The sequence below is a fragment of the Grus americana genome, chromosome 1 (assembly GCF_028858705.1).
Source record: "Grus americana isolate bGruAme1 chromosome 1, bGruAme1.mat, whole genome shotgun sequence".
NCBI lineage: Eukaryota > Metazoa > Chordata > Aves > Gruiformes > Gruidae > Grus > Grus americana.
Window position 1 is genome coordinate 117,227,419 of NC_072852.1, and position 26,079 is coordinate 117,253,497.

Here is a 26,079-nt window from a genome sequence, read left to right on the forward strand (position 1 = left end):
AGAATGAGCACTTCTTTTCTAACTGCTTGATATATGTAACTTTAAAAAAAAATGTCCTGTCTTCTGTATCTAATTTTTTTCTTGGAGTTGGTTTGTTTGTGTGCATGTCCTGGTTCTCTCTTGCATGGGCTTGAAATAATTCCCAACCCTTGGCAGAAATGCAGTGTTTGTAGCCTGGAACTTGGTGACACCGTGTTTGAGTGATCCTGTTGCTCCCTCAGCTGCTCAGCAGTTAGAAAGTGCTGCTGTGGAATAGTGTTTGCAACATCCAGCTTGTTATGACTAAAATAAACTCCAATAAACTCTTACTTCTATGTATCTCTTTCTGTAGGGAGGAAAATCTTAACCTCACTGTATGTGTGCTTTGAAGGAGCCTGTGTTGCATAAATACTCGCACCTCAACTCGAGTGACATATATGGAAAGCCTTCCTTTTTTTGTGTCTCCTCTTCTCATTTCTTTGCCTCTGAACTTATTATTACCACTGGTAATATATTCAGCAGCGTTATTCCTGTCCTTGTACCTTAACATTTGAAGAATCTTTTACCCCAACCAAGGATTGAAACTTTTCCAATTGTTGTTGAGATGCAGGAGACTGATTTGATGTGGAACTGATAGAAAGCACACTTGTCATCTGGAAAGGAAACTTGTCACATGCCCTTACACAATTTTTTATGCCATTCAACTGCACTTGCAGTCAATTGATAATTCTGTTTAATATAGAAATAGGATTTATAAGTTGGAATATGCTTTTTTACATTTTTATATATGTATCTACAATTTACCATTTCATCTTGCAAAACATTTTTCTTTATCCCACTGCATATATCAGTTGCCTAGCCTTGTGGACACACCTGAAATGGTTTTGCTCTTTTGTAAAAATTGCTTCTAGGCATTTTGGAGGGGAATCGGTATCCTGATGGAAAAAGGAAACAGAAAAACCTTACTTTGGGATATACCCTGCCTTATGCAGGTAAGCCCTTTTCACTTCAGTTCATTAGTATGTTCTTCGGTGTATTTTAAATAGGAGACATTACCTCTAACAATTGAGCTTTAACATATTTAATTCCTTCTTTAAGCTTTATGCAACTGGTGCATTCTTGACAATGTAGGAGAATCCTTTATCTTCCATATGTACTGTTGTCTGATAAGCAGCCTTTCTAGTGTAAGGAAATACCTTAATTTTCCAAATGCCCAAGGGTGTGACCTTATCACTTTGTGGAAAAAACAGCACAGGAAGTTTCAGTATCTGTTCATCCAACATTTGCATTTCTTCCCAATAAAGCTGCTATTTAAAGTGCTGTTTTGTCTTTTCATTTCTGCTGGAAGTGTATTTGTGTTAAATGGTATACTACTATGCTTAGGTAATGTCAGGTAGGTCTTTGGAATATTTTTTTTCCCCAAAAGGTGTCTTTTCCTTTATCAAACTACATACCATTGCTTTAATTCGGTTGGTTTTAAAAGAAGTATTTCATTTTCTGTAAAGCTGAGAATGGATGATCCTACTCATGGAAAAGAGTTCCAGATATTAGCACAGGCAAATCTCTAACTAAATAAAATGATCTGCTTTATAAAAGAAATGAAGCTTCAGTAACTAACTCCTTGCAATATGTCAGCTGCTTTAGACTCAAGTATGTTCTCTATATTCACCTGAGAACTATTATTTGTATTGTTTTATTAATAAAGTTCTCTAAATATTCTGCTGAAGGTGCCTCCCTTTAGGTGGTCTTCAATTTCAGAGAGACTGAGGAGGATTATTTAATTGTATCCTGTATAGCAAGTACAGTTTATTGTATAAGTTTCTTATTTGACGTAGAAAAGAGACTATGTCCTCTTCTTTCATCTCTTGTTAAACATAATTTGTCACAATTTCCTTAACTAAAATGTAGCATTGGTAATTTATTCACTGTGTTACTGTTTTTAGAGAACTTTTGGCTGAGTTCTCTTAAAGCCCATTGTGTGCAAAATGAGTAGAAGCCAAAATTTGGTAATCTTTGTATAAATCAGTCCATGCATATTTTCATTATTTATTGATATTTATATTACATAAAAATAATTTCTAAATCAGAACAGTTGTGTCTCTTCATGCTTTTTGTAATTCTGTGTCATTTCCTATGTAGTCTCTAATACTTCTGAAAGGGTCAGGATCACCTACAGAGGGAATACTGGTTTCTTCAAAAAAATTAGTATGTTGTCATGGGTTGACCTTGGTTGGCTGTCAGATGCCCACCCAGCCGCTTACTTGCTCCCCTTCTCAACAGAATGAAGGAGAAGATGGGGTGAAAAAGCTCATGGATTGGGATAAAGACAGGGAGATTACATAACAATTACTGTCATGGACAAAACAAACTTGATTTGGGGAAAATGAATTTAATTTATCACCAGTTAAAATAGGTTTGGATGGTGGGAAACAAAGACAAACCGAAACAACACCTTTCCCCCTCCTTTATCCCAGGCTCAGCTTCACTCCTTCATTCCTGACTCCTCTACCTCCCCCACGCCCCAAGCAGCACAGGGGGGTGGGAAATGGAGGCTGTGGTTAGTCCATAACAGCTCCTCTCTGCTGCTTCTTCCTCTGCATGCTTTTCCCCTGTTCCAGCGTGGGTCCTCTCCACGGCCTGTGGTCCTCCAGGATAAACCTGCTGTAGCCTGGGGTCCTCCATGGGCTGCAGTGTGGCTATCTGCTCCTTTGTGGTCTCTCCACGGGCTGCAGGGGATCCCTGCTGGGGCATCTAGAGCACCTCCTCCCCCTCCTCTCACCTTGGTGCTCTCAGGGCTGTTTCTCACACTTTTCCCCTCACTGCCGGGGAGTGTTTTGCCCTTTCTTACACACACCTTCCCTGGGGTGCCACCATCTTGGCTGAGGGGCTCAGCTGTGCCCTGTGGTGGGTCTGTTGGAGCCTTAGGCCTCCCTGCAGCCCCTCACTGCCGGCACCTGGGCACCTGCACTCCGCATAACTGTTTAAACTCATCCTTGTAACAAAAAGGATTTAACCTTGCTGTTTGATGCTAAGTGATGTGGTACTTTGTGTAGATACCCACACATATGAAGCTTCTGCTACGTATATATTATTTTTATGGCTATATACTTTTTATTACATATAAATTATATGTGTTGCTTGTGATGAAATCAAAAGGGTGAGATAACTGCGGTGAATGCAGTACTTAGATCACTGCATTGTACACAAATATATTCAATTACCCTACAGCGCTGGGGTCAGGACTGTACCTGTGTGTTAGTGCCACAGAGCAGAGAATTTCCTGGTGTGTGCTGCATTGGTAGATTTATAGGTCAATAAGATGTTTTTGGCTGAATATGAGAATCCTCATAATTAAATTTTGAGAATTTTGTGAAGTGCTTGCTTAGTCACTATAACCCAAACAGCTGGAATTATAACTTTTTGCAGAGTGTTTGCGTGACCCCTTTCTCTGTGAAGTTCTGTTGTGGAAGAAAAAAGTAATTTCCAAAAAAGTTAGGAAAGCATCCTCATTTTCAGGATTTGCTTCAATGCCTGTTTTGTTCTTGCCCCAGAGATCAAACTTCTCTCACAACACACTGCTCAGTGGTGCTGGGCAATTCATTGATATGTGATTTCTTTTTGAAATGATTTTTAAAAAAACAAACAAACAAAAAAAAACCCCAATGGGCGAGTCTTTGCCATTCACCTTCATTGCTTTGGAGTCTTTTTATTTCAGTGAATTGCAGGGAGGTTAGCCATCCCTTAGGGATGCTGCTCATCAGGGCAGGTTCAAGGACTGCTTATATATTTCGTGGGGTCCCCTTCAGAGAGTTTTGCCCTGAGATCAAAGTTCTTGAATTAATATTCTCAAGGCAATCAATATGACTGATTAGAAGAAGAAAATAGAGTAAGCCACAGAGAATGACTGCTATCAAACTGTGTCTGAACAACAGGGTTAAGTGTGACCAGAAGGAAGGCGAATAACAGGAATACTTGTCTAAATGACGTAATATATGTCTGTTCTTGGATCTGAAAGCGCTCCTACTGTCACGCGAAAGAGTTGGGAAGACAGAGCTTTGAAGAGATTCAGAGCAGAAGGCATATGTGTGGGAGATGTTGGCTACTTCAGTCAATAGTGATGTGATCTGACACAACTACTGATAAGGCTTGGTAGACACTGAATAATTCCTCGTATTAAAGCACTATTTTGAAAATCTACTTGACAAATCTGCTATAGCAAACTGCTTTTGTCATACCACTGCATTTATGTAACTGATGATCCCCTTTCCTCTAAGAGTTCAGAAGAGCAGATGCTTATAGAGGACAAACTGACCCACACTGGAGTAGTTAACGGAACAGAACCATCTGTGCCTTCTCTTATATCACCAACTTTATCCCATCTCTGCCCTACTAGACCTTTTTGCCTTATGGTTTTGCCTAGGAGGAGGGGAAAGGGAATGGACACAGATCTGAACTCTCTCATCTTACACTTATGCTGACTCTGGGCTTTTTCTTCCTTCTTACTCTTCCCCCAGCATAACTTTTGCTTTGGGGCAGAGGTGGAGAATGTGAAGTAAAAAAACTCAGAACATCTGATTATTTTTTTTTCCCCTTTTCCTTTTTTCGTTGTCCCTATTTCAAACGATCAGCTGTCAAGTTCAGCTAAGAATGAGGATTTGCACAGCATAGCTACATGGGATTAGGTTAGGCCTACAAGTAATGAAATCTTGGGATAGAAGACTGCCACTGCTGTCCAAGAAAGACTTGATGGCTCTGACCTATTCCTTTGGCTGTCCTCATTCCTCTGAGAACATCAAGCTGGGTTATGAGTCCTTTGATTCTGATCTGTCTAACGTTAGAGACAGTTATGCTGGCCTACTCAAAAAGGAGGAGCACAGGTCTAAACTGTGTCCATAATGTCTTTGCTTTTCAGTCTTGTGACTGAAAACACAGCTCACATCTACCATTTCCACCTCCCTATCACTTCTGAGCTCATGCAGGGGTATGAAAAAGGAATCCTTGTGGTTAGGGTGGCTTTAGCTGCAGTGGAGGTACGTGGCAAGAAAGATTAAAATGTTGCATTGAGAAGGCAGGGACACTGGAGTAATGCTGGACCAATGTGGTGAAACATGGGAGAGTTCACATAGAGTTGTGTAGTGGGAATCTGTAGGAAAGTGGGGGAGACTTATCAGCTACCCTCTGGTATGTTTACATGACCTTCTTGGCTTGCAAGTAATATAGCAGTGTCCACCTCACTGTAGGAGGTAGCCCAAGGGGGAGTGGAAGCAGTTCTGCTGTGATAGTTAAAGTATGAATAAGGAAAGAATCTGCAAAAAAAAAAAAAAAGCATAATCATATTATGCTGTAGCTGGGCTATTTCTTGCTGATGCAGTAAAGGAAGAAACAAGGTTACTTGTTATGTGGTCTGGAGAGATTAGAAAATTGATAAGGGAAGAATACCTAGTGAAATAGAAATGATCTAGTGCTATACTGGGCTTTCAAAACAACTGTGCTGTACTGTCAGAAAGTTAGAGTTAAAAAGTTAACAGTGGCTAAGTTAAAGGTGTGACGTTATCAGCCTCTTAGAATAATACACTAATATACAAATAACATAAAACTAGCACTTAGGTATTGCAGAGCACTCAGACTTTGCTTTCCTTTGGCTAAGGCTGGACTCCAGGCTTTGGCCCCTTTTCTCTTTTGTTCTGAGTGTATCTTCTAAGTGCCATTGCTTAGTGATCCTCGAGCCATGGAGACAGCCAGATTAACAGTTCTGAAATAAAGCATGACTGTCTTCATTTTATGTAATGTAAATTGCAGAACCAGTCTGCTTTATCTGATTCTATTAGCATTCAGTATAACTATAAACCACTACTTACTGGCAGTTGACATAGCTGCTTAAGTTCATGTTTGCAAAACAAAACAGACTTTGAGTGTCTAGGCACAATACTTTGATATCTAGCAGTGATATCATGCAGTTCCTTGTCCTCCTTACTGAATCATTCTTCAAGTTAATGCCAGCCTACTGTTAAGGCTATCTTGTAGGTGTGGCATGTATTCCTAGCTCTGTAATTCTTGTGCTTCAGATTTTTAGTATAACAGAACTTGTTTTGAAGGGGGAGGAGTCAGAACTTGCCAACTGCAATTGTGTTCATGAAGTTTTTTAACAAAAAAAACCCCCAGAACAAACAAAAAAGAAAGCTTATTATTTCACCTCTGTAAGTAAAGACAACTAGAAAGAAAAAAATAGAATTTGTGTGTGCAAAGAAACTACTAAAAGTTTGTTCTAAAAATGAGAATTCATACTTTGCAAGGTCTGGTGGCTCAGAATGATGTAAATATTAAAGTGAAAATAAACAAAGATATTTATTTTATTTCTTAATAGGGGTTTGAGAAACAGTTGAGCGGCGCAGTGGATTTTCCATCCTGTTATATCTTTTAAAATGAAAGCCAATCATCTCTTTAAAAAGATACTGTAATTCAGTCACAGTTCACTCAGTACTGGAATTACTAGGTGAAATGCTGTCAAAATTAAAACCAGCCTATATATGTAAAAGATAGAAACAGTCATTCAAATTGTGCTAGCTAGACTATACAACAAAATGATCTTATCACTGCAGCCTTTGCTTGCTTTCCTCCTAATGTTAATGCCATTTGATTAAACTGGGAAGTCCGTAAGGGAAAGACCTTTGCTTTGGTTATACAGCCCGTACTACCCTGAAACATTTTAACCGTAGTGCTTGGGAGCTGTTGGAGTACTGGTGTTAATATGTAGTCATCAGCAACATTTCTTATCTGGATGAAGATGCAGAATGTAATGACACTGGAAGATCTCTGGTTCTTTAACTTCTCTCCAACCTTATCATTTAGTTTCTCTGCTGTTTGTAATACCCATGGGCAAAACATGTTCCTGTGGTTCATGATCAGTCTGAATTAGGTTTCCGTTCCAATATACATGATTAACTTTTACCATGAATTAGAATGCTTTCCTGCCATAGTTTCCCCAGCTTTCAAATGGGGATTGTCATTTTCATTTGCTTCAGAAGGGATGATATTAATGTTAATAACAGCTACCTGATTGCTTCTCATCTATTGGAAGAAGAAAAGGACTAAATTTTCAAGGAATTAATCTCTGAACTCTCTCTGAAGAAATAATATTGTATGTTCCTTAAAGAAAAGTTCTGAGCACCTTGCTCAGGTTAAATTAATAGTTATTAATACTTAAATGTCAGTTAAAGAAATGAGAAATACCTTCACCCAGAAGCGTATGAGTTAATATAGCTTGGGAAACTCAGTACTGTTTTAACGAAAGACAAATTGTGGAAAACAGCAAGCCAACTGTTAATCTGGATGGCAAAGTCGTCTGTTGCCTGGATCTTAAACTTCTCTGAGAACTTTGGGTGGTATAGGTCTGATTTGACCAAGAATGTTCTTCATAACCATCCTCTTAAAATTTGACCCTAAGGTTTTGAAGTAATAAAATGTGTTTTGTACAGTGTGTCCATTATGTAGTACTTCAGCAAGAACAGACAAAAACCTGGTAGTTCCTGTGGAAGTACTTATGGAGGGCTTTCCTACAAAAACACTTAAAGCTCACATGACTGAACAAGATAAAGTGACAGTGCCATGGCAAGAAAATAAACAATGTCCTTAACTGCTTGCAAATTTGTTGCACACACAAACACCATTTGTGTTGTTAGTCTAGGGTTTCCACAACAGTTGTTGATAAATGTCAACATTAGGTTGATGAATGTCTCCCTTTTTCCTGTTTTTAGAAAGTAAGGAGTTCTTTATTTGTTAGACTCTTGAGTTGTCTTCAGAGTGTAGAAGAGTGTGCCTCGCTACTACATCTTTTACCTGCTTGGTGGGTTTATAGTGGTGGTTCTTCCTTTGTGACCAGGTTATCCTTTCCCCATAGCAGAAGGTAGGTAGGTAGATAGATAGATAGATACTGTCCATACAGAAGTGACCTTCTCAGCAGTTTGATCATTGCCACAAAAATTGAAAAGCATTTGCAGTGGTGACTAGCTTTGTTAATCTCATTTGGGTGCTTGGCAGAACATACAAGAAAAGTAGAATTTAACATTTGTGAGGGTTTTTACAGTTAGAAGTCATTCCTGTAAAGAGCAGAAACTCTGAAAAGTTTGACTGAAACTGGTAACTGTATTAATGATCTCATCTCCAAAGAGCAAGAATCAAACTTGCATAAATGTCTCAAACTGTTTTTATTTTCTGACATCTACCTAAAATTACCAGGCTCTGCTGAAACTATCAGAGCCCTTTTATTAATACTAGTCTAAAGACTTTCCCATATAATATGGGAAAACAGCAAAACATGCTGTTAGTCTGGGATACTCTCACACGACATCCTGCTTCGGGGTATTTTGTCATAATTTGGAATGCTTGAGAAGGATGTGGGGTTTTTATCTGGTTGGTTTTGTTTCTTTTTCCTCCTGTAGGAGGAGGAAGGTGACCGATAAGTTGCCTCAGGAATTACTTCTTGAATTGTCTGCCCAAGTTATCTTGTGAGTGATTGTTTAGGAATAGAAATGTTGTGCTGCATTTTAAGGAAAACAAAAATATGATTTTTTTCATATGAAACATGTCCATATAAAGACACATAGCACTGAAATTGCTAAATTGCTCTTAATTTATACCTCCTATGGCTTTATTACAATTTCTGTGTAAACATGCCCTTAGAAGAGCACAGACAACTTTAAATAGAAACTATAATAAAGTTTTGAGCCTCATTGTTAAAGTCCATATATAATACGCAGTGGAAGGCATTTTCATAGCTGTCCAACTTTTATGCAGAAGTGTTGTTAGTGTAGTTGTTTTCAACATGAACATTTTTTTCAAGGTAAAAACTTAGATAAAACATCAGTACTTAAATTTAGATATGATCTGGGCTTATGTATATATGGAGTTAGACTCTATGTAAGTTTAAATTTTACCTTTATATGAATAACTTTTAGTCTAGAAAGCCCTCCTTTATGTTTGAGGAAGAACAGAATGTTAAGAGAGTACTTCTTGTATATATAAAAAAGAGTACTACTTGAATGTACAATATTGGTTTATGAGAAGAAAGTAAATGATTTGGAGTGAGGGACAGGAAATAAAATATTTCTAGGCTTATCTAGAATAGTATAAGATGGAAGAGAGAGCACTAACAGCTGAGATGGCTTGGCATTTCCTTGTCTCTCTCGCTCAGAGCTGGGTATAAGTAAATTTTTCTCATAAACTGACCTAGTTAAATGTATGTTTTAACACCCTCTGTGTATATAAAAATAATTGTGTAGATTATGAAAGTTCTGATTGTACAGAATATGAAAGTTATGCCTGTCTGAATGCTGTGGTCCTGATGTTTGTTCTATGCTTTACATCCATGTGCCTGTGTGACATTTCATCATCCCCCATGCTCAGGCATGGGGAAAGCCTCATTGTGCTCCGAAGTCCATAGGAGATCGGGGATGGGAGGATTGTATTTATTCCGGTAGGATTGCCGCAGCGGAAGACAATCAGGGCTGATAACCTACCTCCAAGTATTGTCCATGTCCTTAGCTCTGAGAAATAGCATTGGTCCTCAGACTGAAAACCATAGGCTTATCTGGTCCTACTGACCCCAATATTTGTGAGAGATAACACCTACTTTCCTTGCTGGAAATGGTCACTCCCAGACTTTGTGGGCTTTCCACCTCCCAAGTGACAGAGAGGTAAAACCTCTAAACACAGTGGATGTTGAGTGAAACTGGAACAATGCTCACAACCAGCATCCTTTCTGCCTACTTGTAACAACATGGTATAATAATCCTGATGAGAAAAGAATTACAGAGGGCAGGTGTGTATAATGGGTCTTGTGTGCATTTGCAATTTATTGATCTACTGGAACATCATTTGTTCATTCAGCTGCTTTCACTGACCTGAGAATACAAACACATTCTGGTGCTGCACAGACCTTTGTGGGGAGAGGGCGTGCGATATGGTTGATGTGGGTACCGCACTGTGAATTTGAAAGCTTGTGTGCATGCCTTTTCTGGAGAGTTGGGAAATATGGAACTTGTAAATGATCGTAGTGTTTAGTGGTTTATATTGTGTGTAGATTAGACATATATCTCTCTGTGTATAGATTAAGCGATGTATGTTAGAAGGAAGTGTTTAACGTTGGATCTGTTAAGTCTCCATGCAGTGATGGCTTAAGCTTTTTTGTGGACAAGTGAAGGTGAGTAGCTCAGTGTTCTTTATTGTTCTTTCTAAAAGCAGTATAAAATATCTCTTGCTTCTTCTGATTCTTGTGGAAAATAAGCTATTTGATGGACTGTTATTTAACAGTTCATTACAAGCATAATTTTGCTTGTGGTAAGAGTTTTGGGATGGCTTTCTAAGGAAACAGTGCATATGACTGACTGACAGTGCAGTTGTGGTTCCTCTTATTGTCTTTCCTTCTTCCTGCTTGAATAATTTCTGAACTCGTAGGTCAATGTCAGTCGAATTTGTTAGAACAATTAGAGTTCAAAAAATTGCTGAGATATCTAAGTTCCTACAAATACGAATATCACTAGTTAGTTAGAGAGAAATTACTGCTTTCCTGAAGGGAGTGGCACAGAGCTCAGTTTACCCATTCTGTTTTTCTGTCGGCTTTACAGTCAGTTGGTTCCTACATAATTTTTGTTTGGTCCCACAGTGCGTTTGTTCTTGTTGGGGGTGTCAGGAGGAAGAAAAAAGGTAGAGGAGTTAACGCTATTGTGGAACTGGAAGAGATTAGGGTACGAGGAATGCAGATCTAGAACAACTTGTTACTATTTCAAAATAATGCTGCAACTTGAAATGTCAGTGCTTGTATTTCATTACAAAAATTTGCAAATATATGATAAATTTGTAATACGATGACTATGTCAGATGCTTTTTGGATAAATAATACCTCGTCTCCACCCCTGAGATCTTCAACCAAAAAAAATGGAGTCGTAGAACAGCCCAGGTAATATTGGACCTTGAAAAACCATCTGGCCCAATCTTTCATGGGAGAGGGAGCCTAGATGAGATTATCTAACACTCTGTCCAATTGCATATTGAAAATCTCCAGTGATGGGGACCCTACCCCAACCTTGGGGAGGTTGTTCCAGTGATTAATTGTTCTCACTGTAAAAAATTTCTTATTGAGATGAAACTTCTCCCAAGTGCAATGTGTACCCATTCCCCCTTGTTTTCTTCCTGTAGCTCCTTGTGAAAAGACAGCCTCTGTCCTCTTTGTAGCTACCCTTTAAGTACTGGACTACTGTGATGGGGTCCCCACTGAGCTTTCTCTTCTCCAGGGAGAAAAAGAACTAATTCCTTCAGTCTTTCCTCACAGGGCAGGTTCTCCAGCTCTTTCATACTTAAACAAAAAACTACGAAGTCAATATTGGAATGCTGTGAAATACTTCATCTCTTTTAGCCATCATTTTCATATCTAACAAACTGTTGGAATCAACTGTCCACAGTTGCAAAGTTTAATTCCGCAGAGTTAGGGCCCCTGGTGTCACCTCGGGCATGTAAAATGAAACCTCTGGTTATGGAAGTTGGGTGTTAGACTAGCAATAAATAGCAAACTTAAATTATTCTCTTACTGGAGTATGTTGATCTTCCTCTCCCTCTGTTTGCTTCCTATTGTATGTCTGTCTGCAGTGTATTTTATTTTGGTTTTCAGTCTCAAGTTTAAACATAGCTTTTTGCTCCTTTTCTCCATTTTACCCATCACTATTTAATCTGCTTACTGCTAATTCCTCCCCTTCCCTCTTCCCCCCCCCCCCCCCCCCAGCTTTTTTTAATTCCTTTCTCTCTCTAGAAGCTCTTTAGAATGGTTTTATGCTTTCTTTGGCATCAGCACAGGGCTAGTCTTGAGACTTCCCACTCCCTCCCCTCTTTCTGATGAGTTCAAGGTAAAGGAGGAATAAACTACCAATTCCTTTGGAGTACTAGTAACCTGTGGAGGAATGTTCCCTTAAGTGACTAAACACTTTCAGTCCTTTTATGCAGTCTTCTGTCCCAGTATTTACAATATTTAAGTTTTCTTAGCTTGCAAAAAAATCCCCAAACCAAAACAACAAAACAAACACCACCACCACCCCTCCCCAACCCGCCCTCTAGTTCTCCTTTTTAAGTCTCTTGTCCTCTGGTTACTGCCCCAACTGCTTTTCCTGTCCTTCTGCATACTTTGGGAAATTGAAGTAGGAAGCGAATCTGTGCTCTGCTGGTCTCTCTCCTGTTATCTTTTTAACACTCGAGTGTAAAAACTGCCTGTGCTGTAAGATTCAATAGTACATGTGTGGAAGTTCAGAGAACTATTTTTTTCCCCCAGGGTTTGCTTGCACTTTTAAAAAAACAGAAGCAATAGAGGTATTGCCTGCCACAGAGTACAATAAGAAAACATAAGCAAAGATTAAAGTGCTGATCTTCTAGCAATTAAGAAATGCTTTTGAAAGATAGCTTATTCTGATAACACTGTTTCAGTATGCATGTGATTTAAAACTTTTGAGATAATGCTTGCTGTGCATGAAATTAGTATCGGCTGTGTTACCTGGCATTTGGAAGAACATTTCTGAGTCATGTACCACACTTGATCGCTCTGCCAAATTATGAGAAAAAAATTCAGTATTTTTTTCATAGTTCTCTAAATTACAACTGATGAGGAGACTGGCTTACAAAAGTGCTGTGGATTTTTCTGCAGTGACATCTGTGAAGTGTATATATAGTAGGTTCCCAAGTTGGAAGCCAGAAGAGTATGTGGGAAGTGTGAAAGGGGGAAGGGAGCAAACAAGAAATTCAGACAAAAGGAAATTGTTGATGCAAGTTAATGCCTTTTCTTAGTGATATTGATAAATTTCTGCTGCTGTTCAAGCAGTCTAAATTATTCTCCTTCTGACGCTGTTTCCTTTTGCTTTTCTCCTGTTGCCTGGAAAACATGAGTGGAATCTAGTAGGACAAGAGGCTGCTTTTTCATTGTTTTGTGGCTCTGTTGCTAGCTATTGTCCTCTTGGCTCAGGCAGTTCATGTCAGCCTTTGTGTGGAGTAAGAAAAATGTTTTTCCTTTTTTCTTTAAAGATTAAATTTCTAGACTGTGTAGATTGCTTTTATTTGAAAAGCAAGCAGTTAAGAGTACCTCCCACCAACTAGTGTATTTTTGCTTGTGATGTCACCTTTAGCGCTTTGTTCTTTTGGATGTGCTTATTAAATTTGTGGGCTAGTTTGGAGGTAAAGCAGTTTTGAAATCTAGTTTCATTTTTTAATGTACTTTATTTGAAACAAAGGAACTCTAAACAAGACACGGGATTTCATGATTTTTTCTGTCAGGAATAAAAAACAGATCACTGACAATGTTGTATGTTTTCAACAGTTGGATATAGAGCCAGTTTTACTCTTAAGTGGGAGCAGAGCTCTAACACCCGGTAAAGTAATGCAGCATGAAGCAGTGTCATTGAGATCTTGTCTGTTGGGGCTGACTTAACTCTGTTATTTACTACATCACTGAGTATTTATAAATGAAGATTGTTTTTGATGACATTCTTGAAACAGAACTGAAATGTAGCTTTTTGCTAGTATGAAAACACACTCATGGATGCATAGGGTAGTGCAAAAAAATGAGACAGTTCTCTTGTAAGTAACAGTTCTTGTGCGTTGTATTTATATGATCCTACTTCTTCATTACCTTTATTTTTGCTGTACTAATTATATGGTGGTACAGAAAATATATTGAAAATGGAAGATACTGTAACTGTTTGATTATTTCATGGTATTTTGGTGTGTTTTTTTTTTTCTTTTTTTTTGCTTTCAGGCATCTATTAAACAGCTAAAAGTGACAGAACCATGGCTCAGTTTCCAACACCTTTTGGGGGTAAGTTGTTTATAATGTATTCTGAACTATTCTTATATGCAAAAACTGCATAAACGTTGATTTCCGAACGTGTTCTGTATGGAAGTGTTTATGGAAGTGTATCTTTCTGAGATGATAGTTTATCTGATTTGTGATGTTTTTGCAGACCTAGTAGAGAACACACATGAAATTTTGCAGAGACATCTCAGAGGAGTCAAACAGAAACTCTGTGCTGTATCCCTTTTTTGTGTCTTGATCCATTACAGTTTGTAACTGTAGGGCAGATCCAGGCCACTCAGCCACTGACAGTAGGGCATAGCCTCATTCTGCACTAGGTGTGGCTAAGAAGTGGATATGGGGGTTTTTTTGAGGATTCTTGGATTTTTTCATTGTTAAAAAGTACAGCAGATGCCTTTGGATGCTGTCACTTCAAATTTCTTTTCCTTATTGGCCCATAACCCATGTTTAGATTACAACAAATGTGCTGCAATTTTAGCTCTCCATTTATGACAGCAGAGGGTATAGCATCTTGAACTTTACTCTTTTTAAAAGATCCAGGAAGGGCCCTGGTAGTGCAATAGAGACATCACTTTTTGCTATTCACATGAAATACATTTTTTGACTCTAGTTTTGCAACCGATCTGAAGAAAGTTTACAAAGATAAATTTCAGTGCTGAGACCTAGTAACTAGTTTGGTTCCACTTAAATGTTGCATCTGTTAAGGGCTTTTCTCTGGAGATGCAGATATGATTCTTGTTGTGTGTATATGTATGTTTGTGTATACATACATATGCATAAATATGCATACACACATACAGACACAAATAAGTGTGCGTGTATGAATGTATATAAATATATATGGAAGTCTGGGTTTTGGGATTGGGTATAGCTAGGAACTAAATGTGAATCTAGTGTTAGTGTTTCAGTGGGAGGCTACAGGAAACACGCATGTTCAGAGTATGTTGTTAGAGAAACCCAGTTCTTCTTAAACACAGTTCATTGGATGCAATCTTTGCCAGTGTGAAAAAGTCCGTGATGCACAATAGAAGTATCTCTTTGCACATTGTAGCTAGAACAAACATATAATTGGAAGCTGCCATTCATTGCCTCAGTTATCTTTAAGTCCAGCCCTCTGGAATTAAATCTTGCTTGGTGCCAGACTTTCTCCGTTTGGGGGTGAAACTGGCTACAAAAGCTTTGATCAAATAAACTCACTGGACAGTTTCATGTAGGATACCCTTTCACGTCATGTAAAAGGTTGTGAATAGCTTAATTTCACCATGACTTTCACAATCTAAGAGAAGTCTTGATGTGAATGAAATCTGCTTGTTCAGACTGAAGTATTTCCTTTTGTTTAGAGTTAGGGCTGTGGTTTGCATGCACCCATACTGAAACATGTACATACATTTTTAATGAAAACCTTGTCTTCAAAGCATTCTCCTCTGCCATCTTCAGAGAGTTCTCATTGCATTACAGATGGATAGCAGCTTTCTTTTTTCAACTTATATATATATAACCGTTTGATCTTGCATCTGTTGTCCAGGATCCTGTTAACTCCTGTACATGGCTTTAGGAAGGAAGGAATTTGCTATTTCTTCTCAAACAACTTTTCTCATCTGATTGCTTTACAAACAGGACATTGAAAGAAGCATGTGGCTAATGTAGTTTCTGGAGTATCTTTAATTTGCAATGTGGTATGAGGGACGTTTATTGTGATATTCATACTTGAACCAAGTCTACCAAGTAGCATCATACCTCCTCTCAGAAGAATGAGAGCAAGAGTCTAAGATTGTTGTAAGAGGAAACAAATGGTGTAAAGAAGATTCCAATTTTTAAGGGGAAATTTATCATCCTTTCAAGAATGCAACATTTTCTGTTACCTGTAGTCACCAAACAAGATGCAGAGGAGAAAATTTACGCAGTCTCCATCCTCGGAGAGCCTTCACTCCAAATGTGCAATATTGGGTATCCCTCTGCTGATGAATACCAATAATGATGTTTTTGTTTCACTTCCTTTCTTATTAGAGAATCTTTCAAGTCAACTTGAGAAATGGGTATGGAAAGAGCACAGCACCCAACAGTTAATTTGGGGTGACTCACTGATATTCCAGAACACTGCTCATTTTAAGAATGACTAATAAAAAAAATAGGCATGGTAGGATTTTTGTAATTGTGGGGAAGAATGTGGTATGCTTGACCTTCTGTTGATTTGTCCAGAAGAAAGTGCCCATTTCATATATAAGAACCCACTGCTTCACTTTTGCAGATGGGATGATTGCTAAGCCATGTAAAAGAAAAGATGGTTAAAGGGCTTGCTGCTGCATTCAATAACTTGCTTATGAGTCAATTTTGTGGTTTGGTGACTGCCTCCTTTGTATCTGAATATATTGAAAAGCCCCACAACCTCTGTATTGGCATCCAGGATCTGAAGTCATGAATGATGTCTTGGTAATTGGGTAAGATCCTGCTTCATGCCCACCCATAGGTCTTATTGTTTCCTCAAATAACAAAAGATGGAAACAAGGCAGTGTCAGAGATGCCATTCATACTTTTCTGACTGAAGAGGCTACTAGGCTTGCTTGGTTTAACATTGGCTCTTTTGATGTTCATATCCCACAAAGGAGATCCGCTGTTTCAAAACCAACCAAATCTCCATCTGGAAGAGTAAATATTGACAATCATTTGTTCTAGTTACAGGGCCTCCAGAGAAGAAATCAACTTTTTTTTTTTTAAAAATAGTTAATAGAATACATTTTTAGTGACCTCTTGCCATAAGAGTTTTTAGTTTTGGGTTTTACTGCCGCCTTTGTGGAAGGATTGGAAGAGCTGGTGGGTTTTTTGTTGTGGTGGTTTTTGGGTTTGGGGTTTTTTGTTAGGTGGGTTTTTTTGGTACAAGTCATGCATACCTCAAATTGAGAGAGAGCAAGCTGGTGAACGATAGCAAATTTCTTGTTGGTTTGTTGTTTGTTGTTTGGTTTTGGGGTTTTTTTGGGTTTTTTTTGTTTTTTTTTTCAAGAAATTCTCCCTCTTCGTGTAAGCTACCACATCCAGCCTTAGGATCTTGGGTTGGTGTAGTCATATTTCCAATACAGGGAGATGTTCATCTGCTCCTAGTTGGCCTAGTCTGCATTATTAGTCATAAAGTTTTAATCAACACCATTCCTTTCCTCCAGTCAGGAGTTCATGAGAAGATGGGGGGAGAAAATTGCTTACATGAACTATTGTGTTTTGAGATGTTCATATCCAGAGAGTCCTGTTTCATTCCCACAGGGAGCACAGCTATGAAATCTGTTTACAGTGCCTCTGTGAGCGTAATTACTAAAATTCTGGGATTTTTGGACTAATTTTAAAATGCCTGTTTTCAAATTAGATATTACTAGCCTGTCTGCTTCTAGAAATACATAGGTTACCTGAAACTGAGATGATAATTTTTTACCAAGAATGTAGGGTTTTTTTCATTAATGAAATCTGCCATTTAAAGGAATGTTTTTCTTCCTCTTGTCCATTTCCTTTTCTCTCCAAAGTACATTTTGCCACATGAAAGTAGATTTTAAATAGAAGAAATTCAGGAGGCAGGAAATTCTCATGTTCTTCATAACTGCTGAGTCTGATTCTGCCTCAGCCTGCAAGCAATTTGAAATACTTGCTGTAAATATTTGTGGATCATATTACCTGAAATTTAATCTCTGAGAATTTATTGCTGAGACAGAGTCAATGTTAGATCTCCTCTTTATTTTTCTGCAAGTCTACATTTTCTCTTTTAATATTACTTCAATAAAACAGCAATTCCATTCACTTAGATTCCTTCATATTACACTCCTATACAGTAGGAGTTACGGGAAGGTGCACCGGTGCAGTGTACTTCTACCATTGTTGAGATCATGATTTTTACTGGTTGGAAATTATTCAGACAAACTTGAAAAACAGTGTTAGTTCATTGGAGGTCTCAGGTGGAAGTTGAGATATGTTTGCTCTGTGTACAAATAATCTGAAGGATGAATGCGAAATGTCTGCAAGAGGAGGGAGAGGAGCTACTGCAAAAATGGTGGTGGAACTGGAAAAAGCAGTGGAAGCATGGCACTGTAGAAGGGTAGTAAATCTCAATGTAAACTAAATATTCACCTCCAATTTATGAGTATGGTGTGAAGAATCTGGTCTGTGTAACATATACTTACTCAGATTTCTCATTCTCAGAAGAATGAGGAGCATGCTTTCCTGTGCTATTGTTGCCCATGAAAAATGTTTACTATCTGGTTGAATCACACTTTTCCTAGACAAGTAAGAAGAGTTCTTCTGTTATAATAGTACAAAACCACATAGTACACAACGGATTATTTGAGGTACCTTTTGAGTTAAAAGAACTTGCATTTTAGCTGTATGTACTCTGAGAGGCAAATGACCTCCCACCCCCTAAATATCTAGTCTAATGAACTTTCTGCATTATATCTTCTGGTATGCTGATGTTGCCTTTTAATAGCCCATTTGTAAGTTTGATTGCACATTGAGTTGTGTGGTTGTAACTTAAATTTTCATGTGAGACAGGTAAGAGAATCAGTTCCCAGCAATCAATTTGGTAATGCTTAGTTCTGCTAAGTTTAATAGTCATAACTGCCTGTTTCATGTCCAGCTTCTGTATGTGTGTTGTTTTCTGAGGTTCAGTATGATATGATATAATTACTCTCAGAAATAAAAATAGTGTAGTTTGTAGATAACGGTTCTTAATTTTATTTGTCCATTTGTTTTGAACTAGGCAACCTGGATATCTGGGCTATTACTGTGGAGGAGAGAGCTAAACATGATCAACAGTTCCATAGTCTGAAACCAACATCTGGATTTATCACTGGTAATGAAATCGTTTTCACTTCTAATTTCATTTAATTAAATCTTAATTAACAAGCCTAAATATGTACAGAGTTGCCTGGGAGGCATTTGGGCATAAGAATTTAAAAAATTGAACCGATCTTACTTGGCTTGTGTTCCATTTTTCATACGTCTTGCCGTCTCAACCCCATCTTTTCTGATATTGTTCTCATATTTACCAGCTATGTATTTGGTTTATGACACTTGATTTTTCTGTGAGTAGGATTAAAATTATTTATAACTGTGGCTTTAAAAAGCAGTTTTATTGTGTAGAGCCAGCTGATACTTACAAACTTTAGAGATTCAGGATGCGGAATCACCCTGATGCCTGGTAATATTTATAGTGCTTTTAATGTGCCCAATGAATTAACTCATTGTACTGAGTCTGGCTGAGATGGAGTTAACTTTCTTCATAGCAGCCTATATGGTGCTGTGTTTTGGATTTGTGATTAAAGCAGTGTTGGTAACACATCAATGTTTTGGCTGTGGATGAACAGTGCGTGCAAAGCCTCAAGGCTTTCACTCTTTCTCACTCCGCATTCCCTCCAGCGAATAGGCTGGAGGTGGGCAAGAAGTTGGGAAGGGGACACAGCAAGGACAGCTGACCCCAACTGACCAAAGGGATATCCCGTACCACCATGCTCAACAAAAGCTGAAGGGAGGCTGTTGTTGTCTTCCAAGGTAGCCATTGCTCAGAGACTTAGCTTGAGGGAGGTGGTGAGTGATTACCTTTGCATCATTTGGGGTTTTTCCCCTGCTCTTTCACTTATTAAACTGTCTTTATCATGACCAACAAGTTTTCTCACTTTTGCTCTCCCTATTCTCTTCTCCATCCTGCTGGGGGGAGGGAAGTGAGAGAGTGGCTGGCTGCTTAGTTACTGCCTGGGGTCAACCCACCATGCTAACATACTAATAGATTAAGAAGTTTGTTTAAATAAAGATGTATTAATTTAACTGAAATCTGTTTCAGAAACTGATTGTTTAAACTAGTGAAATCGGTGTGGATGACCTCTTTAAAAAAATCTAAATGGCAAAACTGATTTAAGTTGTGGGAAGTAAAGCTGCAAGTAAAGAAATTGCACTGATCCTAATAAATTTTCAATGAACATCACTGATTTGCTTTGATTTTAAAGGCAATAGGATGCTTACTTTTTTGTTAGCTTGTTTTGTTGCATTTAATTTTCTTTAGTGCTATCTAAACTCTGATGCTCAATTGAAATGAAAGGTATAGAGGTGATTTACCTTTCTTGCTGTCTGATCCATCAAGAGGATTTCCAGAGTGTGAAATCAGAATTGGATTCTTAGGAGAGTCTCATCACAGCCATACATGCCTCCAAGTACACAATTTGATTGTTTCTGCTCCTGTTACCTGACAGATATGGTACAAAATACTACTGTGTTTATTGACCTCCTTTGATATTTAGTGCTATTTCTAGTCTGTTTACAACTTTCTTTCACAGACCACAGCATTTCCAAGTGCCTAATCCTTTTGTAATTGTTTTGCTATCCTTAGTTTTAATTGATAGTTGGAAAATGACTTTGAAATATACCATTGTTTCTTTAATGGTGGCTTATCAGGTTCACATCAGGGTAAAGACCACTTTACTTTGTGCTAGCTGACTGCCATTGTACTTCCAAAAATCTAAGATAGAGTTTATCTTCCTCTGGAAGAAGAAGAAAAAAATTTCTTGTTCTCACAAAGTGTATGATTCCTGCAAAGAGAGCCATTAACAAAATTTAGGGACTGTGAACCATGAGTTTCCCATTACTCTAAATGTTCATGCCCAGTTGACTTCGTGTGGTGCTGACTGTTGCAGACTTAAACAGTATGTGTTTGTTGGAAATACCTAGTAGATTTGCAAGTGACAAAATAAGTTTAAATCTCATACTCTGTTATGTATGCATAGCGTTAAGTATTTATGGTTTTACTGTTGCTTCTGGTTTAGATATTTTTGACTCATGATTTTCTTGTCATCTTACAGGTATTTTTAGCATTTTCTGAAATCATGTCCTATTTATTTTATAGGTGATCAAGCTAGAAACTTTTTTTTTCAATCTGGGTTACCTCAACCGGTGTTAGCACAGATATGGTGAGTATATGGTAGGGGATGGGAGAATTGCAGTTATGTCACAGAGAGAAATTTATTGGTACAGACTTGGACAGTAACTATATTTCACATTCTGGGGTTTAAAATCACCTATTTAGTTCAGTGTGCTTTCCAAAAGTCTACAAGGCAAATATGCTTTGCAGTAAGTTTTAGCTGAGTTTTTAAGTTACTAGTTCAGTTATTGGAGGTAGCTGTCCTTCTACAAATGGCATTTTTGAAGTTGGCTATTTGCAGCCCTCCTTTCAAATTACTAAATGCTTTCAGCTTTATTAAAACTGTACTAATACAATCACTAAGCACAGTAATTAGTATTATAAATCTTCTAATGGGAGAACCTATGCAAGACTTGCAAAATTTGTTACAAAATTAAGACTGTAGTTGGAGATGCAGCTTGAAAGTTTGAAATTTTTACTATTCCTTGGTGAGTTTAGATTAAAATCTCTATTGCTGTATATTATACATCACAAACATTTCTACAGCCTGCCAGTTTCTTTGTGCAGGATTGCAATTGTTTCTGCTCCAGCTTATGTGACCCTGCCAGACTTGGACATACTAACTTGCATAGATTTTTCATAATTTACATTAGTTATAATACTATTTTTTTTTTTGTGCTAGATGGAGTGTGAAATACTACTGGTTTTCGTTCTAGATTGGAAAAAACCCCAGCAACTTTTCCTCTGTTGTTAACTGTTTGAAAGAGAGAGTAGTTATGGCAGTTATAAAAACTTTTTGTTGTAGTAAGGACTTCTAAATGCAGAATCTTGCTCTGACTGGAGAAAGAAGAGAATTCTTTTCTTGCAAGAAAAAGAATTGCTCTGGAAATACGCATGCCTAAAATAGGGGCTGGATTTCCATGGCTTTTAAATAAATAGCTTATTTTCTTTTCAAATTATCTTCATCTTAGAAATATGAAATCTCGTCTGGTTATCTTATTTGCTGAAGACTCAGTGAAAGTTCAGATGTCCCTTTGGAACTTCTCCTGCCTCTTAATTAAACAAGGAAAGAAGTTTTGTCTTAAACAAAACATCCTTTCTCCAAAAGTGTTCCGTAGGCATTAACTTTAAATAGGTGTTAACAAAACTAAACAGTTATAAATAGTCTGACTAAAAATCTCTTCCTCTCTGAATTACTCAGTTTTTCAGCTTCTTGAGAGAGAGAGAATCATTCCACTAGTTCTGTAGTTGTCATAGAGACAAGACCTGAACTTGCACATTTTTTTATATAAAGCTGAACTAAAACTTATTCATGCTGCCTTTATAAATAATAAAAAAGCATGTAGACATCCCTTTCTCACTCTTTTTTCAATCATCTCTGAATTGAGAAGTAAATATTTAAGTAAAAATCTAGATCACTTGTATATATTCCCAGTTGGAATTAGAATAACCAAGTAGGAAAATAGTTGCATAGTGATAGTAAAACCCCTTAAGACAACCTCCCCCCCTCCCACCCCCCCACCCCCCCCCCAAAAAAAGGAAAGGAACCTCCTCCCCTCTTTTCCCACAACTCAAATTATTTAACTCTCTTGATCTATCAGCGAATATTTACCTGGAACTTGCCACAGATTACTGCTATCCCACAGAAACAATAGAAGTTAAACTGTTTAGTGGCAAGAAGTCCTTTGCAGCCTGCAAAGGACACAATGTGCTGAAGACTGCATTGAAAAATGTGAATCATTGTTTGTCTTAGCTCCCAGGGGTAAGATTTTGAAGTGGCACACTTGCATTGTGGATTAATTGCAATATTCTGTCTAATGTTGTCTATTGAAATCTCTACTAACAGTGATACAGATCCATCAGTACTTTAAAGAAGAGGGGAGTTCTAGTTTAGTAAGCCCAGAATCTCCGTGAGAGATACAGGCTGCATAAAACTTATTTTCTATCAGTATTCTTTATTTCTTGAATAGATGGGGTTTTTTTAATTAGATAGCATTTGATTATTAGAGGGAGTGAAGGAAAGGTATAACAGTCTTTAAGGAAGGAAAGTTGTTATTCTGAGTTAGAGCAACTTGTAATACTTCAACTTAATTTTCTGGTCCTAGAAATATGGAAGTGTATGCATGCTGTGTTTTGGAAGAGTTTTCCTATTCTTTTTGTGTCTACTTATTTTGAATAGTTGATCATATTAATCTGTCTGCAAGATAGGAGCCTAGCATTTATTTCATAAAGGATTACCTACAGCTGTATGTAGACAAGCTTATGCTAATAGAAAGTTTCATCTGTTTTGTTGGCTATGGAAGTTCTTGTATAGAAAAACACAACTGGGAAAGGAACTGCAGGAGGGATCGGCCTAGTAACTGATTGGCCATATTGCTTTCAGAGTGCTCTGCAGAAAAAGCAAATCTTCTATCTTTATGAGTTTCCAAATGTATTATCTCACAAGTGAGAGAATTTTGTTTGCATAAGTGAGCAGTATAAGGATTTTTGCTGTCTTATATTTTAATTTTAATTAAAATTGAATTGCCATTTTTGTAGCATGAAAAAATATTTTTCACTAGATCTTCAAGAAATGCAAGCTAGCTAGCTGAAGTACCAGTTAAATGTCTTCTGCCTCAAGAGCTTCTTTGAGAATATTCTGCAGTTGGTGTAATTGTTTTCTAAGATGAGACTCTAAGGAGAATATATTTTATTTTAATTTCTGCTATTAATCAAAGCTTCTCCAGAATTCATGTTTCTTAAAAGTAGAAGCTCTGTGGTTTTTAGCATTGGCAACTCCTGCGTCCCTTCTACTCATCATTCATTTAAGAAAAGAGAAGTCTTTGGGACCTCAGTGGAGCAAAATAGTGGAGTTGTTATGGTCTGTCATGACAACTTCTTTACTGTTCTGCCCTTTACAAGCTTTGGAGTCTGCCAAGCTGGTAATCTATAAGGAAGCCTCTAAGTAGGCTTTGAATTGAGACTGCAATGGCTCAGAAGATAACTGTTTTTAAGTAGGCAATAATCTGGCTTTCTTTTAAAGCCCTTATGAATGATGGCCTCAAAAAACATCTTCTGTGTAGCCTGTCTCTCTGGTATTAAATGAAAACTTTAAATAATCAGTGCCATCTGTTTTTCATGCATTTAGAGATACTTATTTTTTCAGGACAGACTAAAGCCATGGGTTGACTTACCTATTTCTGGCATACGCTGCACTCATTCGCCTCATTCTTAAATTTGTGTCCAAGTGTGGTACTGAAAGATTATGGGTGGCAATTCTGTGAGTTGTAACTCTTACTATACATGCATTAAGTGGCTGATGCTAAAGATTTAATTTCTCCCATTATGGCTGAGTTTTATAATGCAGTATGGGATTGTATAATCTCATATGGGAATGTAAAGCTAAATAAATCCAGATCATTTGAACTGCAAGGTTTCCTTGTTTTAACGCTCTCTGCTATTTTCATGGAGATAGATGTTTTGTAGGCTAATCGTAAGCATGTTTGATGGAAAAAACCTGCACACAGGTTTCAGCACCTCATAAATGCAAAAATAGTCAAGTTGGATTTACATTCTGCAGAAAAGAGGAGAGAAAGGAGGAGGAAAAGACTTGTAGGAGAAGAATTTTGTCAGCACCTGAAACCTAGCATAGTGATGAAGCCCACTGCAGCTATTCTCATTAGAAACCCCTTGTTAGAAACACAGCCCTGTTCCATAAAATATGATAAATATTTATTCAATGTTTAATCCATTTACTGCTCTGCAGTGGTTCCGGCCAGACCTTAAGTGAAACAAATTTAAGGCCACTACATTCTTCCAAATTTCATTAGAAGCAGAACAGTGAAATTAAGTAGTGTTTACTGTCAGCCACTCACTGTATTTAAGGTGATGTTTATTCCAAAATAGCACTGTAATCTAACAGCATGACACTAGGTTCAGCAATTAGAAATGGAAATTTTGTCAGACAAAAGGTGATTTTTGTTAGCATGCTGTAAATATGTGTATAAATTCTGTAGTGTGTGCATATTTTTTTCTCACTGAAATTTGTGCTGTTAATTTAAATAACAAAGCTATTGACATAGAGTAAATGAGGAACAGAAGGTCAGATGTTAAATTAAAAGCTACTGACAATTATGTGAATAGGAGCTCAATTAAAGCAATGAGACTGGTGCAAATCAAAGTTTCTTATTACTGGACAATTAATATTTTCTCATGTAGAATGCAAAAACTTAATGTGTTCTAGCAGTACACTGTAAATAGTGTCTGGAGAATCAAGGTCACCTACAGTGTGATACTTACTCTTACTGCATGTGACATGTTGAAGGACTCTGCCTGTGCTTTAGTAACAGAAAGGCTTAGATTTTATAAATCAAAGTATTTGCAGGTGTAGAAGCCACTTAGGTTGAACAAATAAGACTATTTAAAATACAACTGGTGTACTTACTTTCATTAAATGCAAAGATGTAAAGAACATTGTGACCGTTTGAGCTGTTGGTGCCACTTGGTCACTACGGAGCTGACTGACTTCTCCGTATGTTGAGGAACTAGTCGTCTTTGGGAAGACCACTGACTGCTTGGAGTGCAGTCAAAAATCTGCTAGAATAGTGTTATCCTGATCAATTTCTCTAGCTTTGTTCCTATGCACATCCTCAGTTCGCTAGCTATATAAGCCTAGTTTTCACTGCCTGTTTCCGCTGGCTATCTGACAGAAGGATGACTAATCAAGTGTTGAACCAAGCTTTTGTTAAAAACCCCACACATTCCATTTTTGAATTTTCTTTAGTTGCCTTCAAAAAGGTGTGGTGTCTGCTTGTAAGCATCAATTAAAATGAAGCTAATTATCCACTCCTGGTTTCCATTATCCTTAATACTCTGTAATTTTCCAATGAGGCTTTCTTACCCTTGGTATTCATTCACTGTATGCTGGTTTACTTTCTAGTGCAAAACCCACAAAAGGGAGCACTTCAGAAAATACATTTAGCCATTAAGTTTCTGACGTTCTAATACTCCAAATACCTTTTGCCTCTTGAATGTTTTGGGTTTGCAAGACTTGCAGGATGGATTTGTCCTAAGTGAGATTTTTAGAAATCTAACATCACTGTTTGGAAACATAAAAAAAGGGGTTTTTTTAATAAACATAAAACAGCTGGTGGCTAATAGACATTATATGAACTGTTTTGGTTGTAAAACGTAAAAGACGTATGAAGAAGAAAATTAAAATGTACTGAGTAATACTGTTCCTTGTAAGTCTAAGTGATGATTTTGGGCAGCAAAAATTCTACAGCATGTTGTGGGACACTTTCATGCTATTGTTGAAAAATAGAGTGAATATTTTTAATTTTCGTAGTTAAACTGTGAATTCCTTCAAAATTAATTTGGGCTTTTTACAGGAATT

General features: G+C 37.6%; 1 protein-coding gene across 8 annotated transcripts in view; it reads left to right on the forward strand.

Moving 5' to 3' along the window:
- Positions 1–26,079, forward strand: part of ITSN1 (intersectin 1) — a 142,253-nt gene that overhangs the window by 19,605 nt on the left and 96,569 nt on the right. For 6 of the 8 annotated variants that reach the window (XM_054813507.1, XM_054813539.1, XM_054813522.1 and 3 more), the window contains exons 2-4: positions 13,766–13,825; positions 18,555–18,647; positions 20,691–20,754. In XM_054813507.1, the coding sequence (XP_054669482.1) occupies positions 13,798–13,825; positions 18,555–18,647; positions 20,691–20,754 (185 nt within the window). In that variant the 5' untranslated portion in view covers positions 13,766–13,797. Of the gene's footprint in view, positions 1–890; positions 972–13,765; positions 13,826–18,554; positions 18,648–20,690; positions 20,755–26,079 lie in introns of all 8 variants that reach the window. The other 2 variants (XM_054813498.1, XM_054813531.1) reach the window with 1 other exon arrangement.